Source organism: Podarcis pityusensis, assembly GCF_964106645.2.
Source record: "Podarcis pityusensis genome assembly, chromosome: 3".
NCBI classification, from domain to species: Eukaryota; Metazoa; Chordata; class Lepidosauria; order Squamata; family Lacertidae; genus Podarcis; species Podarcis pityusensis.
This window is the reverse complement of record NC_138026.1, coordinates 98,188,824-98,203,242: the sequence shown is the minus strand read 5'-3', so window position 1 is coordinate 98,203,242 and position 14,419 is coordinate 98,188,824. Positions and strand designations below refer to the sequence as shown.

Here is a 14,419-nt window from a genome sequence, read left to right as displayed (position 1 = left end):
TCTGTCCTTCCAGTGAGCACTCAGGGCTGATTTCCTTAAGAATGGATAGGTTTGATCTTCTTACAGTCCATGGGACTCTCAAGAGTCTCCTCCAGCACGATAATTCAAAAGCATCAATTCTTTGGCGATCAGCCTTCTTTAGGGTCCAGCTCTCACTTCCATACATCACTACTGGGAAAACCATAGCTTTAACTATACGGACCTTTGTTGGTAAGGTGATGTCTCTGCTTTTTAAGATGCTGTCTAGGTTTGCCATCGCCTTTCTCCCAAGGAGCAGGTGTCTTTTAATTTTGTGACTGCTGTCACCATCTGCAGTGATCATGGAGCCCAAGAAAGTAAAATCTCTCACTGCCTCCATTTCTTCCCCTTCTATTTGCCAGGAGGTGATGGGACCAGTGGCCATGATCTTCGTTTTTTTGATGTTGAGCTTCAGACCATATTTTGCGCTCTCCTCTTTCACCCTCATTAAAAGGTTCTTTAATTCCTCCTCACTTTCTGCCATCAAGGTTGTGTCATCTGCATATCTGAGGTTGTTGATATTTCTTCCGGCAATCTTAATTCCGGCTTGGGATTCATCCAGCCCAGCCTTTCGCATGATGAATTCTGCATATGCTATTGATGAATTCTTTCTTATGCTATTGGGAGGTAAAAAACCTCACTTTTCCCCAGAAACTTCTATCTACAAACATACACCCCCAAGTTACCTTATTGAAAATAATTTGCTTGTCCAAAAATGAAGAGCTTTGAGGAAGAAAGCAATGTGAAAATTTTATTTCAAGCCAGTCATATTCCAAAATACAAGTACCTAATGTATTTTTTCCAGGTCTCAATTTAAAATTAACAGAAGACAAACATATTTGTCCTACCTGTAATGTACATGTGTAATTGTTGGTCGCCTGTAGCCAAGAATCCAGGTCTGGATGTCTAGGGGTTCAGCTTTGGGATATGCAATGGTTGTATCTATCACCCACTGAAGACCTTTTGATTTACTTTCTAAGAAAGGGGATTATAGAACAAAAGAAAGGAAACAGAAAGAGTATGATTTTCAATTCTTAGTATCATACTTCTGTTCTAATACAGTACATCACGCCAACTCATTTGATAATAATCTGTATTCTATGATTTGATGAAATACCACCATACTACACGATGCCAAAGCAGGCAGGAACATGTTCAACTCTTACTTCTCAAATTAGAGAACTGGCAGAAAACTCCCTTATATTCCAAATCATAATATACAAAAATGGCTATCCTTGATCATGATGTCATACATTTCAATTATTTAAATTCTGGTTATCCAAAGACCCCACTTCATCTCCCTCCCTCCCCAATCCCTCTCACCCTGTTCTCACCCAAAAAAAAAAAAATCTACCTTGTATCTTCCATATAGCCCTAGGAAGGAATAATTCAAGGTGTATTATTAGCACTGCTGCTTGCTTTAAAGAACTTCTTATTGAAATACATTGATGTTTCTATGGCTGTATGTACATTAGTAGGATTATTCAGATATACAATGTGAGGATGTTTTAATAACAACATAGAATCATAGGATTATAGAGTTGGAAGGGACCCTGAGGATCATCTAGTCCAACCGTCTGCAATGCAGGAATATGCAGCTGTCCCATATGGGGATCGAACCTGCAGCCTTGGCATTATCAGCACCATGCCCTAACCAACATGATTTAAATTATCAATAAGCATTAAAGGTACACCATTAAATTTCTGGCATTCTGTCAACAAGTGAGATGCTAATTAAGCCAAGCACTTAAAAAGCTTAACCTAGTGCCATGTTCGGTGTAGGAGCACTTTCTCCCTGGGCAGAGGAAATGACATACGTCTGATACACCGCTGAAGCCTGCAAGTGCTTGCAACCTCTGGTCTCAACAGGCTTAGTACACAAATCTGTTTTCAATACCAGGATCAGCATGGAATGTATGAAGTAGTATCAAAGAAGACATGGCAACCTACTAATATATTTGTTTTGGCGTAAGTTCTCATCGCCTAGAGACCTTTCTTCTCTTAGTTACTCATTCTCTTTCAAGCTTTCAAAAGCTTCTTCATCACACTTTCTCAATGCAGACAGAGCCCTTTTCAAAATATTTTTTTAGCAAACAAAATAGCGGCTATTATTTATTAACTCTTTAACACAACAATATATAGATACACATTTTAATTTATAGCCCATTTACATTAACACTTCATTATTATTTAAGTAGAAGTTTTAAATCACAGGAAACCATATATTCACAATAAATGACTAGAGGATATTCTCAACGCCAAGGAAAAAACCATCATCATACCTAAGAAAGGAAGCCTTCATAGAAACAAGAACCAAAGTACTGTATGCCAAACTGGTTTATGATGACAAAACTACCATGAAAATAATTGAGAGAAAGAGAGCAACTGAGATAAAGTTAAGCATGTTTTATTTTCACCCAAATTAATTGGCTAACTTATTTGAAAGGTTTATATGTTGCCTCTCAGCTAAATAGCATTCAAGGTATCTTAGCCACAAAATAACTCAACCACCATAAAAAATACAAAACAGGAGGAGAATAAAATACAGGTGGCAACCATTGTGCGTGGGGGCTTCCATGCTGGCCCCTGCATGTGTCAGCAGAGCGCACAAATGCCCTCGCGGCCCTGTTCTGTCCACCATTCTGCCCTCTTCCAGGTCCAAAAGGACCCCTTCATTGGCAGTTGTGTGTCAACTGGACCCACACAAAGTTATCACCGCCTGTAGCGCGCAGACATAAAATTACGGACAAAAGCGGCCGTTAAAATACAGTCATACCTCGGGTTACAGATGCTTCAGGTTGTGTTTTTTCGGGTTACAGACTGCCAAAACCTGGAAGTACCGGAACGGGTTACTTCCGGGTTGCGCTGGTTGCGCTTTACGCATGCGCAGAAGTGCCAAATTGCAACCCCCGCCCGCGCAGACGCACCTCTGCGGGTTGCGAACGTGCATCCCACACGGATCACGTTCGCAACCCGAGCGTCCACTGTAATATAATCATGTGTCACATTTTAACTGTATGCTTTATTCTCCACATAGTGCACTGGCCCATAACTCTGTGACATGTATGCCTTTCAAAGGCATACTTCTTATGCATATAATGGACTGCTGAGAAACCTTAAGCCAAAGGACAGGTTGATTTGTTTCAATAAATATGTGTAATGCATTATGATTTCTGCCAAGAGCGACAACATCGCAACAGGAAAGAGATGGTTCCTAAACCCCTTCCTTACAATCTTGACACACAGATCTCAAGCAGCCAAGCTATTTTGATCTTTCCAATTAGAATACTTTTGTTCTGCATTAGAAGACACTGAGAGTTTCTTTTCAGCAAATGGTCCAATTACCCTGGTGTGCTGGACTTAGCAGCCAGCTACATCAACTTTTCCCTCCAGGGACTGCTTGTTTTGTTTCAGGTTTCATCCTGGCTTCCACTTCTTCCATGCTATATATGTTGATATTCAAGCAACCCTGGAAAATTAAACCCGTAATTCCCCCAAGGGTCATCTACACACATTGGAAGCCAGTATAGGCTACCTTGCACCGCAGAAAGAAATTGCAGCATGAAGAAAGTAGTGCTCATTGGTCTCTCCATTTCTGTTCTTAAAACCAGAAGATAGAAAAGAAGATGTTGCAAGCAGCACTAGCTCCAACCTACACGTACACACTCTGCAAACAGTTGAGGGAGCCACTATAAAAGCAATAGCTACAGTGTGCTGATGTGCCCTGACCAGTGACCTGATGTACACACTCTGTCTCTGCCAGAGGCGAAAGGGGAAGAGTGAGAGAGCACACATGCACAAGCTCCATAGCCACACTGTATTACTGTACTTCCCCAAGTAGAGAAGCAAAAAGAACTGTTGCTACATCTTCCACGCTCTTCCTCTTTTCTGAAAGCAGAGGACTATCTGTGTCCTAGTGTGCAGTGATGGGGACCACAAACGTAAGACACTGGCTCATGCAGAGTCAGACAATTTGTCCATCTAGCTCAGTGCTCTCTATGAGACCAGTGGCATGTCAAGGCTGGACCCCAGGCAGTGAGTGGCCTGGAGAGTCAGGACTCCATGACCATCAGTACCTGAGGGCAATCCAGAAAGCTGGACCAGGGGACAAGCCAGGGTCTGGACCAGCAAACAAGACCACAGAGGCAAGTTGTGATAGAATCAGGTGGACCTTGTGGTTTGGAAAAGAGTCAGCTGAAAAATAAAGTACTTTATACCCCTTCCTGCCCAGGCCAGCCTGAGAAAGAAGGTTCTTCCCTGATCTGGTGCTGAAAGGGGCTCACTGCATGGGGCAAATGAGCAGCAGCTTTCTCGTGTTGCTAACAGAGGAAGTTTTTTGTGCCCTTGCTGAGCTAAAGACACAACCAAGGGCTTTCTTTGTGCAGATGCTCCACCACTGAGCCATGACCATTCCCTCAAAGGCTGCATCTGCTTGCATGAGGTAATTCTTATGCTCTGAGGGCCAGGGGTGCCCTGAATTCAGTCTTGCAAGGTCTTTTTAAAAGGTCAGATTGCCCACCAGTTTATTTTACAATTACAAAGCATACTTTTTTGATTATTTAATTTCTATGCCGTTTAATATATTAAAAAATACCTCTAAGCGGTGTACAAAAAACTGAAGCAACAACAATTAAAACAAAATATTGGAAAAAGACAGTTGTTGTTGTTGTTGTTGTTGTTGTTGTTGTTGTTGTTGTTGTTGTTATTATTATTATTATTATTATATTATTATTATTATTACATATAAATCAGTACCAATTCAGTTTCCTCCTAACACACCCTCCCTTTCAGCCTTTGGGTTCTCAGCCAGGGTCCAATCAAACCCTCAACTCACCCATAGAAAGCTCACAAGGAGAAGTTGTGGAAACAGTGGATTTTATCCTAGTCTCTCACTCTAGACTTGCTTTTGTCCTCTGCCCCTCACCCTGCCACCGAAGTGGGGGGGGGTGCGTGTGCATACCCTCCCTGAGCAGAACAGAGACACGCTCTACTGCTGCCCCATGGCTCTCAGCGCCCTCACCTTTCCTTTCTCCTGCCCTGCTTGCCTCCTCCTCTCAGTGCGCAGGCAGATGTTCCCTTAGCAACCGTGCCCTGAGTGCTGCAGCGGCCTTGCCCGCCGTGCTACAGCCTCAGAGGAGAAAGAGGAGAGCAAACGAGTCAGGCACCACGAGCCAGAATGTGGGCCTGGTGAGGGTGATGGAGTATAGGGCACACGGGCTTCCACCTCGCTACCACTGTCGCCATGATGCTGCCATAAAAAACCTGGACGTTTTGCAAAAAAAATTAAAACCCGCCTGGAATCTTTACCCCAAAAAATGACGACACGTCTCAGGGGAAACGGACATGTGGCAACCCTACCAGAGGTCCCAAATAGAGGTGGGTCACAATGAACCCCTGCCTGCTTCCTCCCAAAACACCTGGGAGGGTCCAAAAAACCTTGGACAAGGCTTGGGCGTATGTGCTACTCTTGGCCAGCTAAGGCCCAAAATTTGGAGAGATGAATGGAAAGAAGTGGTTCACCAATTATTCCTCCTCAGTCCAGCGAAGAAGTACTTAAAATTAATTTGGGGCAAAAGGAGGGCCAAGGCTGCTCATCACCCCCCCCCCAATCCTTCCACTTCAGGCCATAACTCACTGTAGGACTTTAGGGTATATTATTATTATTATTATTATTATTATTATTATTAACATTTGTATACTGCACTTTGTTCAAAGATCACAGGGAGGTTCACAATATAAACAAACAAAATGAGAACACAAAATACAGAATAAAACAAAAGCAAAAGCAAACCAATAGACCCCCTTATTGTGTCCTTAGGCCTCTGAGCCCAAGACAAACCTGTGCTATGGCATCAGAGCTGAAGGAGACAAAAGAGCAAGCTCACCTCCTTGGCCTCCAGCTTTTACCACAAAAGTGCCAGAGTAAAGAGCAGATCAGAGACTAATGCTTCTGAAGAAATCCCAGTTGTGCTACCAGAAGAAATACAATTTTGTAAATACTTCAGAGACTATACCTAAAAAGATTTTTTAAATTTTTTTTTACAGTGTTGCTCCACTCGAGAATACTCTTAGTCTTTGCTTCCTCTGGAAGCAAGTAAATTAGCCCACCGGGATTTGAATGGAAACCCTGCAGGCTGCGGCATGTATTTATCTATCACTCTCTACAGGCCCTTCCTTCCCTCTGGGTTCCTTGCAGTCAGGGGCTGCCAAATGCAATAGCTTGGCCTAGCAGTTCTGAATGTACTCTTCAGTAGGGCGGCTTTCATCCAGTGCCAAGGCAAATTCTCACAACACACAGAGCAATCAAAGAAACAGAAAAGGAAGAAACGTCTTTTAGCAATGCTACCCGTTCGAGGATAACATTTTGGGCTACACGAATCCCAGCCAAACAAATATATAACACCCATACACATTCTCCATTTAGAAGTTTAGCAACCAGAAAAGGAAGGCATCTTTGTGCCACCAATATAATTGGGAGTCATAGCTTTGGAAGGGAGAGCAGAAAAAGTGTAGTATTTATTAAATACAGCAATAATTGATATATTGCTTGTCTCAGGGAAGCCCATCTGACACTAAACAGTATAGCTCAGACTTAGATATCTAAATGGAAGCATTTGATTTAAATAAATTCCTGTGTCTTGATATTAAAAATCTGCCGAAACACTGAATTGACAAAGTGACAGAACTGCTGGCATCATGCCCTGCTTGTGGGTTTCGTGGAAGTGAATGTCTGGTCTAATGCAGGACTATAAGACGGATTCGTGGTCTGATCCAGTATGTTTCAAAATCATTTCCCCCTTTGAATATCCAACCTGATGAAAAGATTTTAAAATAATAATAGTTGGTTGAAATAAAAAGATAGGGTCTCACTCAACTCTGTTTCTCATTTTGTGGGACCTAAATGCTTAAAAGCACGCAGTGTGGGCTGTGCTTGATATCTAGAGCCAGGATAGGATTCATTGGTTATGCATGCTGACAGACCAGAAAAAGCAAACTCCAAATCTAAAACGAAGAGCATATTTATCTTCCCACATAAACCAAACAAGACACCCCTTCAGTTGTGAACTGCAGTAGAGATTACAAAAGGTATTCTACCTGCATTCAATGGGTAAACATCAATTTGATGAATATAAATAAGCCAGCAGATTATCCAATATTTGTCTATCATTACCCAATTTTTATCATTAAAAGCCAGCAATATTTAACACTGCATTTGAAATGAAAGCTCTAAAGTATTAATAAACAAATAGTCGGGCACATCTCAGCCTCATCTGAAACGATTCAGGAAGGCATTGTTATAGCATATTGCTGCTGCCTATAGACCAAAATAGGTAATACAGGTGTTTTAGACTGGATATTCCATTCATTTGTTCTACAGGTGGCAGTAGCACATTGTAGCAGTGACTTGAATGTTTCCCTATTAATTTAGATTTCTCAAACACTGTGCCCACTTCTCACTCATAAACTTATCTTATTTCCTACTCCTTCACCTCCTGTACTGTCCATCTCTTATACAATCTCTACTTCTCAATCCTGGTTCCTCTTCATAGGCTAACTCCAGCCCTAAGTAACTTAGAAATATTGGGCTTGTGCTCTTTGCAGGATTAAATCATAAACAAAAGGTACTATGGTTATACAGAACAACTAGGGCTGGGTTCATACAGGTAAACTATTTTAAATCAATTAAGCCTGGTCAAAACTGGAATTAGGCACAAAGCAGCATGTTCGAGGGTGAGGAGGCATCTATGCATCCATCTGTGTGCAGTATATAACAAACTTACAAATTTAAACTGGGTCAGCTATTGCAGACAAAAGAAAACACTTCTTTAAAATGACATCAGAGTTCTATCATATGAGATCATAATTCAATAAATAACACATGCTGATCTATGTAAATGAGATTTATTCATTATCTACATTAATAAAAACTTTCATCAGTTATCAGCAAGTAGTGCATTCCAACAATTTTTTGCAAACTATTTCATTCCATTACACCTCTGTCACTGAACACTTAATTGCTCAGGTTCAATGTTAAGGTATTTGCAAGCCCATTTTGGTCCAATGAGGATGTTACTAATGAGACTTTCTAACACATCAGGAATAATGCATAAACACAATGCTCCAATAGCAGGTTTACAACAATCAGTAATCACAATCTTTAGCAGAAATGTGCTCCTGAAAATTGACTCTGCAATGTGATCATTTTAAAGAGCCCAAATATATCGTGACACACAAAGGCATCTCTTTAAAAAATGGACAACAACTGGAAACTGCTTATACTGCCGAGGTCCAGTATTCTGATAAAGTTTCTGTTAGTCCACATTGTCATTAAAAAACAAGATAAACCTTGAAGCAGTGGCGTGTGAAAACCAAACTTACATATAATCAGACACTATAACCTTGTAAAATGAAGTCCAGGTGAAAAACAGAAAACTCTAACCCTGAGGAATACCAAATAATTTGCTATGTATGCACCACGTTCTTGACGAGATTTAGGATATCCTGTAGAGTTATATAAAACAACGAAAGGAAGGACTGTAGACAGGACACTGCTGGCAAGACCAATGAAACTGCCAAGCAACTACAATATGCTTCATCAAATACTGAGCAAGACCAACTGTCAATGTCAAGGTCTCAAGAGAGAAGAAATCGCATTTGGTGTGCCAGAAGCTGGCCAGGTAACAAAGAACTGCACACAAATGAATGAATATGCCTTTTTCCTTGTAAACTCACATTCCTACAGATACCTAAATTCAGCTGAGTCTCAGATCTTAAATAAGTAATCTCACTTACATGGTGAACATAAATTGCTTGTTTAATTCTGCTGTATCTCCCAAAAGTCAGAGACTGTTTTGCAAAGCAAAATACAGAGAAAGCTCCCCCAGTTTCTCATATTAATTTTGAACACAGCTGAATTTTGGAAAGCATACCTCTATAAAGCCCCGTAAAAACAATGCTACAAATTCAACACACCTTCATTCTGAAACAAGTAATGTAGAAAAATAATGTGGAAATTCTTTTTCCGATGACAAGGCCACACACAAGTAACACCCAGGCTACATTACTATAATGTGCTGTACAGGAATTGCCAAAACACAATCATTATAAGCTCAATTGGTGGAAAAAGGAAAGTTGGACGTTGCCAGTATGTGGATAGTTGTAACTCAAATAATGTACAAGTATAGCAAGAGCGAAATATATCATGTTTATTAAATTTCTACCCCCGTTTTCTTCTGGAAATTCAAAATAAGTAGCAGCACAAAGATACAAATAATCTAGGCAATATCAAACAGCATGATAAAATATCATAATAATGGAATCAGCAAACACAACAGATGATCAGTTCAGTTTCCCCCAAATACTTCTTTAAAGAGCCAAGTTTTCATCAGCTGCTGACACTACGCAGGCCTCTCTAGGGAAGAACATTCTACTACAGCATCTGCACAACCAAAAGGGCCCAGTTCATGAAGAACCCATCTAAGAGAAGGTGACAGTCCTTTAGAAGCACTAGGTTATGAGTGATGGAATAGAGGTGGCAAAGAAACACATCCAAAATACTTCCTTTGTTCTTAACATAGTAAAGCAGCTGGGGGGAGAAGCAGCAACAATAACTGAAGACACACAGCTAATTAACGGATGTGTTGCATCCAGAGAAGCCTGGCTGCAAAGTGGGCTGGGGGGGGTGTTGCTTTGCAATTGGGTGGGACAAAATAACTTTCCTTCAGCTCATGTTTCTTCTTCACCCCTGGCCCAGAATTAATTTGTTCATACAAAGATGCCCAGGCAGTGTTATTAAACCGATAGCCAATGGAAAAAAAATTCTCTTTTTAGGGGAGTAACGGAAACTTATTTTTAAATAAGTTGTTTCCATGAGATAAAAGCCGGTGCTTTCCATTTTCTAGCCCGCAGGCTCCATGGTGGAGATCACTCCTGTAAGGTAGGAGGAAAGGACTGCAGTAGAAGTGTTTTAAATGTAGCCTACAGCAAAGAACTTTGAATTCTGAAACGCTGCAGGTGAGAGCTATATATTCTCCTTCCGGCACTCAGACTTATAATAGACGCACAACAGGGGAAAAGTCAACAGTATAGAAGTAGTAATTTGCACTTCAGTCTCTAACACACTCACAACTTCCCCTCCTACACTAATAGGTATATACAGTACTCTTATGATCCCAGAACAGTTAAATGTATGTGGTTAGGTAATCCAAGGCACACCAGATATTTTAAGGCATTTTTTAAAAAAGGAAAAAAATAAGCACTTGTTAATTCTGGGATGAATTGAATTTGCTATAGCTTGGAAGTGCTATATATTTTTGGATGGTCCAAAAAGTCCAATTCTTTTTCTTTTAAAGTTACATTAAAAAATATTTTTAGGTAAAACATAAAACCTGACACTCATTTTGACCTGATTCTGATTCTGAGATCCCAATCAGCTGGCAACTGGTTCTATAAAAAGTTAAAATGACCCATACCTGCTTCTGGAGCATCGCCACCTGCCAGAGTTCCATTTTCTTGCTGAGCTATCAGGTTTTTCAATATAACTTGTGTGGCCCCCAGTCTTGGCAGTGTAACATGTGTAAGAAATGGCAAATTGTTTTTCTTGGCAAATGCCTGACTGGTCTCTCTCCTTTTTCTAAGAAAACCACCTTCTGGAAACAATACAATCCACTTCCGATCGCGGCTTCTATAATGTTTTTCTAGATGTTCTTGGAGAAGCAAAAGCTGCTGGTCACGATAAGCTTTTCCCTAAAATGCAAATATGGAAACGTAAGTACAACTTTCTAAGAAAGTTTATTTTCATAATGCTATTGTTTACTTAAAAGAAATAATAGTCCCAAAACAAATTATCTCACTTGGCTGAATTTAGAGTTGGGAGCGAATTCCTACCCACCCCTATTTCCATGTAAATACTCTTGTCACATACTATCAAAAAGATAACGTGATCCCCTCCACATAGCCTGTGACAGCCTTCCCCAACGAGGTACCCTCCAGATATTTTGGACATCCAGAAGACACCAGGTTGGAGAAGCCTGGTCTAGAGCCCGCAGGCTGCCCAACTCACAACTGCAGGGTCGTTTCTTCATTGAAATCCGAACATATAGAGAAACATGATATGGCACTGATGAAGTTTTTTTTTTAAAAAAATTATTTATAGTCTTCATTTATATACATTTCAATAGTTTAACATTAGTTCTAACATTTCAAATCTCGACTTCCTTCCTTCTCTTCCTGCGGTTCCTTAAATTTATTTTATCATTTCCTGCATACTCTAAATTAACTTATTCTTTTATTCATCTATTTTAAAGGAATATATAAATTGCAAGTTATTACAACAATCCTGCCAATGTCTTTTATCTGTTTATAATTTGTTTGTTAGATAGTCAATAAACCATTACCATTCTTTTATTTTTTAAAAATGTTATCTTGATTTCTTATTCTTCTGAGAAGTTTCACAATTTCTGCGTAATCCACAAGTTTTTGTATCCATTCATCTCTCGTCAGGACTTCATAGATGGAAGTTTGTTTATTCATATCACATCTCAGAGGATGATGATGAGGTCAATGCTAGCCATTTCTCACAGACCTGTATCCCACAATATCCCACAAGCAACACAACCTTTTACTTCATACTTCCTTCTTCACCAGCTATACAACACTCCCAGATCCACCAATTCTAGTCAAATGGCTAGATCAAGTAGCTGAATTTTACTGACCTGTAGCTTATGTCAGTCAAAATGTCCTATCAGTAATACCCCCACCAAATTAGGTGCAATTAGGCTTGAAAGAATATTGTACCTGAGGAGGAAGCGCTAGGCTTATGCCTGCTCACACCATGCCTAAATAGCCCCAGAGACTCTATAGCATAGATAGGAAACCTGTGACCCTCTACATGTCATTGGACCCTAACACACATTATCCCTGATCACTAGCCATGCTGACTGGGGCGGATGGAAGTTGAGTCCACTATGTGGAGGGTCACAGGTTTTCCCACATCTGCTCTATAGAAAGTATTGACTAGTTTCCAGGAATGAAGAGGCAGGCTCAATTGCCCTGAAGACATTTATTTACATTCCATTTCAACTACTATATGTTTAGGTATTGCCATTATGTTTCCTGCATTCTCTCTTCTCTCCTCCCCAGTTCTCTTTTAGCCACCTGAAGAATTTTGGGGAACAAGTAGGATAAAAGTATTCCTAAATAATATATTATCTTTGAAACATTAATTTGGGGATAAACAGTTGGTTTTGTGCCAAGGTACACTGTGGAAATGTTTTTATACACTATGACTACCTAGCATAGTCGATGAAATGGGTGGCCACTTTGAAAGCAGATGATGCTACTGATACTGTACAGTTAAAAAAAAATAAAAATCCATTACCTGTCTTATAAAGAAGTCTCCATGAATTAGAGATACAATTCCAAAGTTTGTATATTTAAAAATATAATCCATCAGCCACATCATCTTACGAACAACCTGGGGAAGTTCAGACAAGAACCTGTCAGTGCACTCCAAAGTAACACAACAAATAAACAAGCCAATGTACAAAGTAAAACATGGTAACCCTTCAGAACACATTAGCTAGCAGAAAACCATTTTCCTTACTAAGAAGTCTGAATATAAATGCCATCGAGAATATCTCTGTACAGATGTAACCACTAAAAGACTATTACCTTTCAACGAAGTCTCATTTGCAAAAACATAATCTCCCAGAATTCTACTCCCACTCAAGCCAGTATCTTCACTGTTTTCATTTTACAGAGGGGAAAAATACAGATTTGATCTCTATTTGTTAAACATCTTGGGTAAATCATTTGATTCTTGGGGGAAAAAATCAGTCACTTCCAATTAATCTGTATTAACAAGCTTTTACAATGACTTTCATATGCACTTTTAAAAAATTAGTTTAAATAGTCCTTACTTTCAACTGAATACATTCCTCGAATTGGTTTGATTGAACAGATGGGCTTGCTTTCTTGCAAGGGAGAGCAAGAGAATATAAAGGAAAAATCTAAGATGGGCTTCTCATGATAAGCTATACAAGAACAGCACCTATTCAATGAATTATCTGTTGTCATCTTTATATTGTTCTGTTTCAGAAGGAGAATATCTACACTATTTAATTTTAAAAGACCTGTGCAGGTGTACAATGAGGTAAGGGAGTTTGGAAATATGAAGACACTGGCAGAAAATAATATAATTTTTCCTACCATTATATTTCCTTAAACAGTGTTATGTATACATTCCGTCTACCATACTTTGAACATTACAAATTTCCTACACAGAAAACATGGTCAAGAGAAGAAAAGCCATGAGGACCATGTAAGTTGTATGTGCTAATCACATTCACCTATTTGTCTGCATATGTTAAGTGTGGGGAAGTGTAGGGAACACCAGCTTCTCAACATAAAAATATGCAGTGAAAACAGATGCATTCAAGGAACTTTTCACACTTCTTCCTATATGAAGATACTTTTTATGTAGGCAGTTTCTATCTAGGAAATTTGTAGTGTTTACATAGTTCTCGGACTGTAAACCTTCTGATAGAAAATTCAGGTTCCCCCTTAATCCAGTTACCCAACAAACATCCAACCATTCAGTCTCAAATTAATCTGGAATGCTGGCAATCAGAGCAGACAATATTGGGCAAGAACTATATTCTGGAACCTTTTCATACCAAGGACACATCTTTCATTCAAATATACACTTAATGGGACACTATATATCTGTAAGGTGTTAGTGTTGCTGCTGTGACCCACTTTATGTCAAGATGCAAAGAACAAGGGGGCCCCAAACTAACAGCCAAAGACCAGTGGGCCAGAGAAACAAAAGGTCCTAACCCTATATGCTTTATTGGCATTGAGCGAATGGCTAGTATTTAATCAAGGAATGGGTTGTTTAAACTTTGCCATACCAGTATATTATATTAGTTATATTAATAACTACAGATGGGCGAATTGACCCATTATAATTCAGAATCAGGCAGCCAGGTTACCAGTCCAGGGTTATAAACCCAGGCAAACTCTTTCCTGTGTTACAATCTTCTGAAGCATCTCTGAATTTTTGCGTGTGCACGTCACCAAAGCAGATCTTGGAAACAAAAGTGTGAATTTGGCATTCTTTTTCCACCCCGCGAATCACAAGGCACCCTTCTCATGTGGGCTTCATTTACAATAATGAGTAGATCAACATGGAACCACAGGCAGAGACAGCAGCTATGGAACAAGCCAAAATGCCCATTCCTATTTGTTGCAAGACTCAGTATGCTGCTGTCGTCATTGTGGAGACTGCTTCTGCGTAAGTGTATTTATTTCTTTTTGGGGGGGTGGGACGGTTAACTGCAGAGGCGCTAGACTCCTTCACTTATTTTTATTATTTAAAATAGTAACAATGACAATGGGA

General features: G+C 39.8%; 1 protein-coding gene across 2 annotated transcripts in view; it reads right to left on the bottom strand.

Moving 5' to 3' along the window:
• The window catches only part of LPGAT1 (lysophosphatidylglycerol acyltransferase 1), a 59,750-nt gene that overhangs the window by 12,097 nt on the left and 33,234 nt on the right, over nucleotides 1-14,419 (bottom strand). For both annotated transcript variants that reach the window (XM_081000605.1, XM_081000604.1), the window contains 3 exons: nucleotides 12,398-12,493; nucleotides 10,491-10,764; nucleotides 867-993 (listed from right to left, as the gene is read on the bottom strand). In XM_081000605.1, coding sequence (XP_080856731.1) covers nucleotides 867-993; nucleotides 10,491-10,764; nucleotides 12,398-12,493 — 497 coding nt within the window. The remainder of the gene's footprint in view (nucleotides 1-866; nucleotides 994-10,490; nucleotides 10,765-12,397; nucleotides 12,494-14,419) is intronic.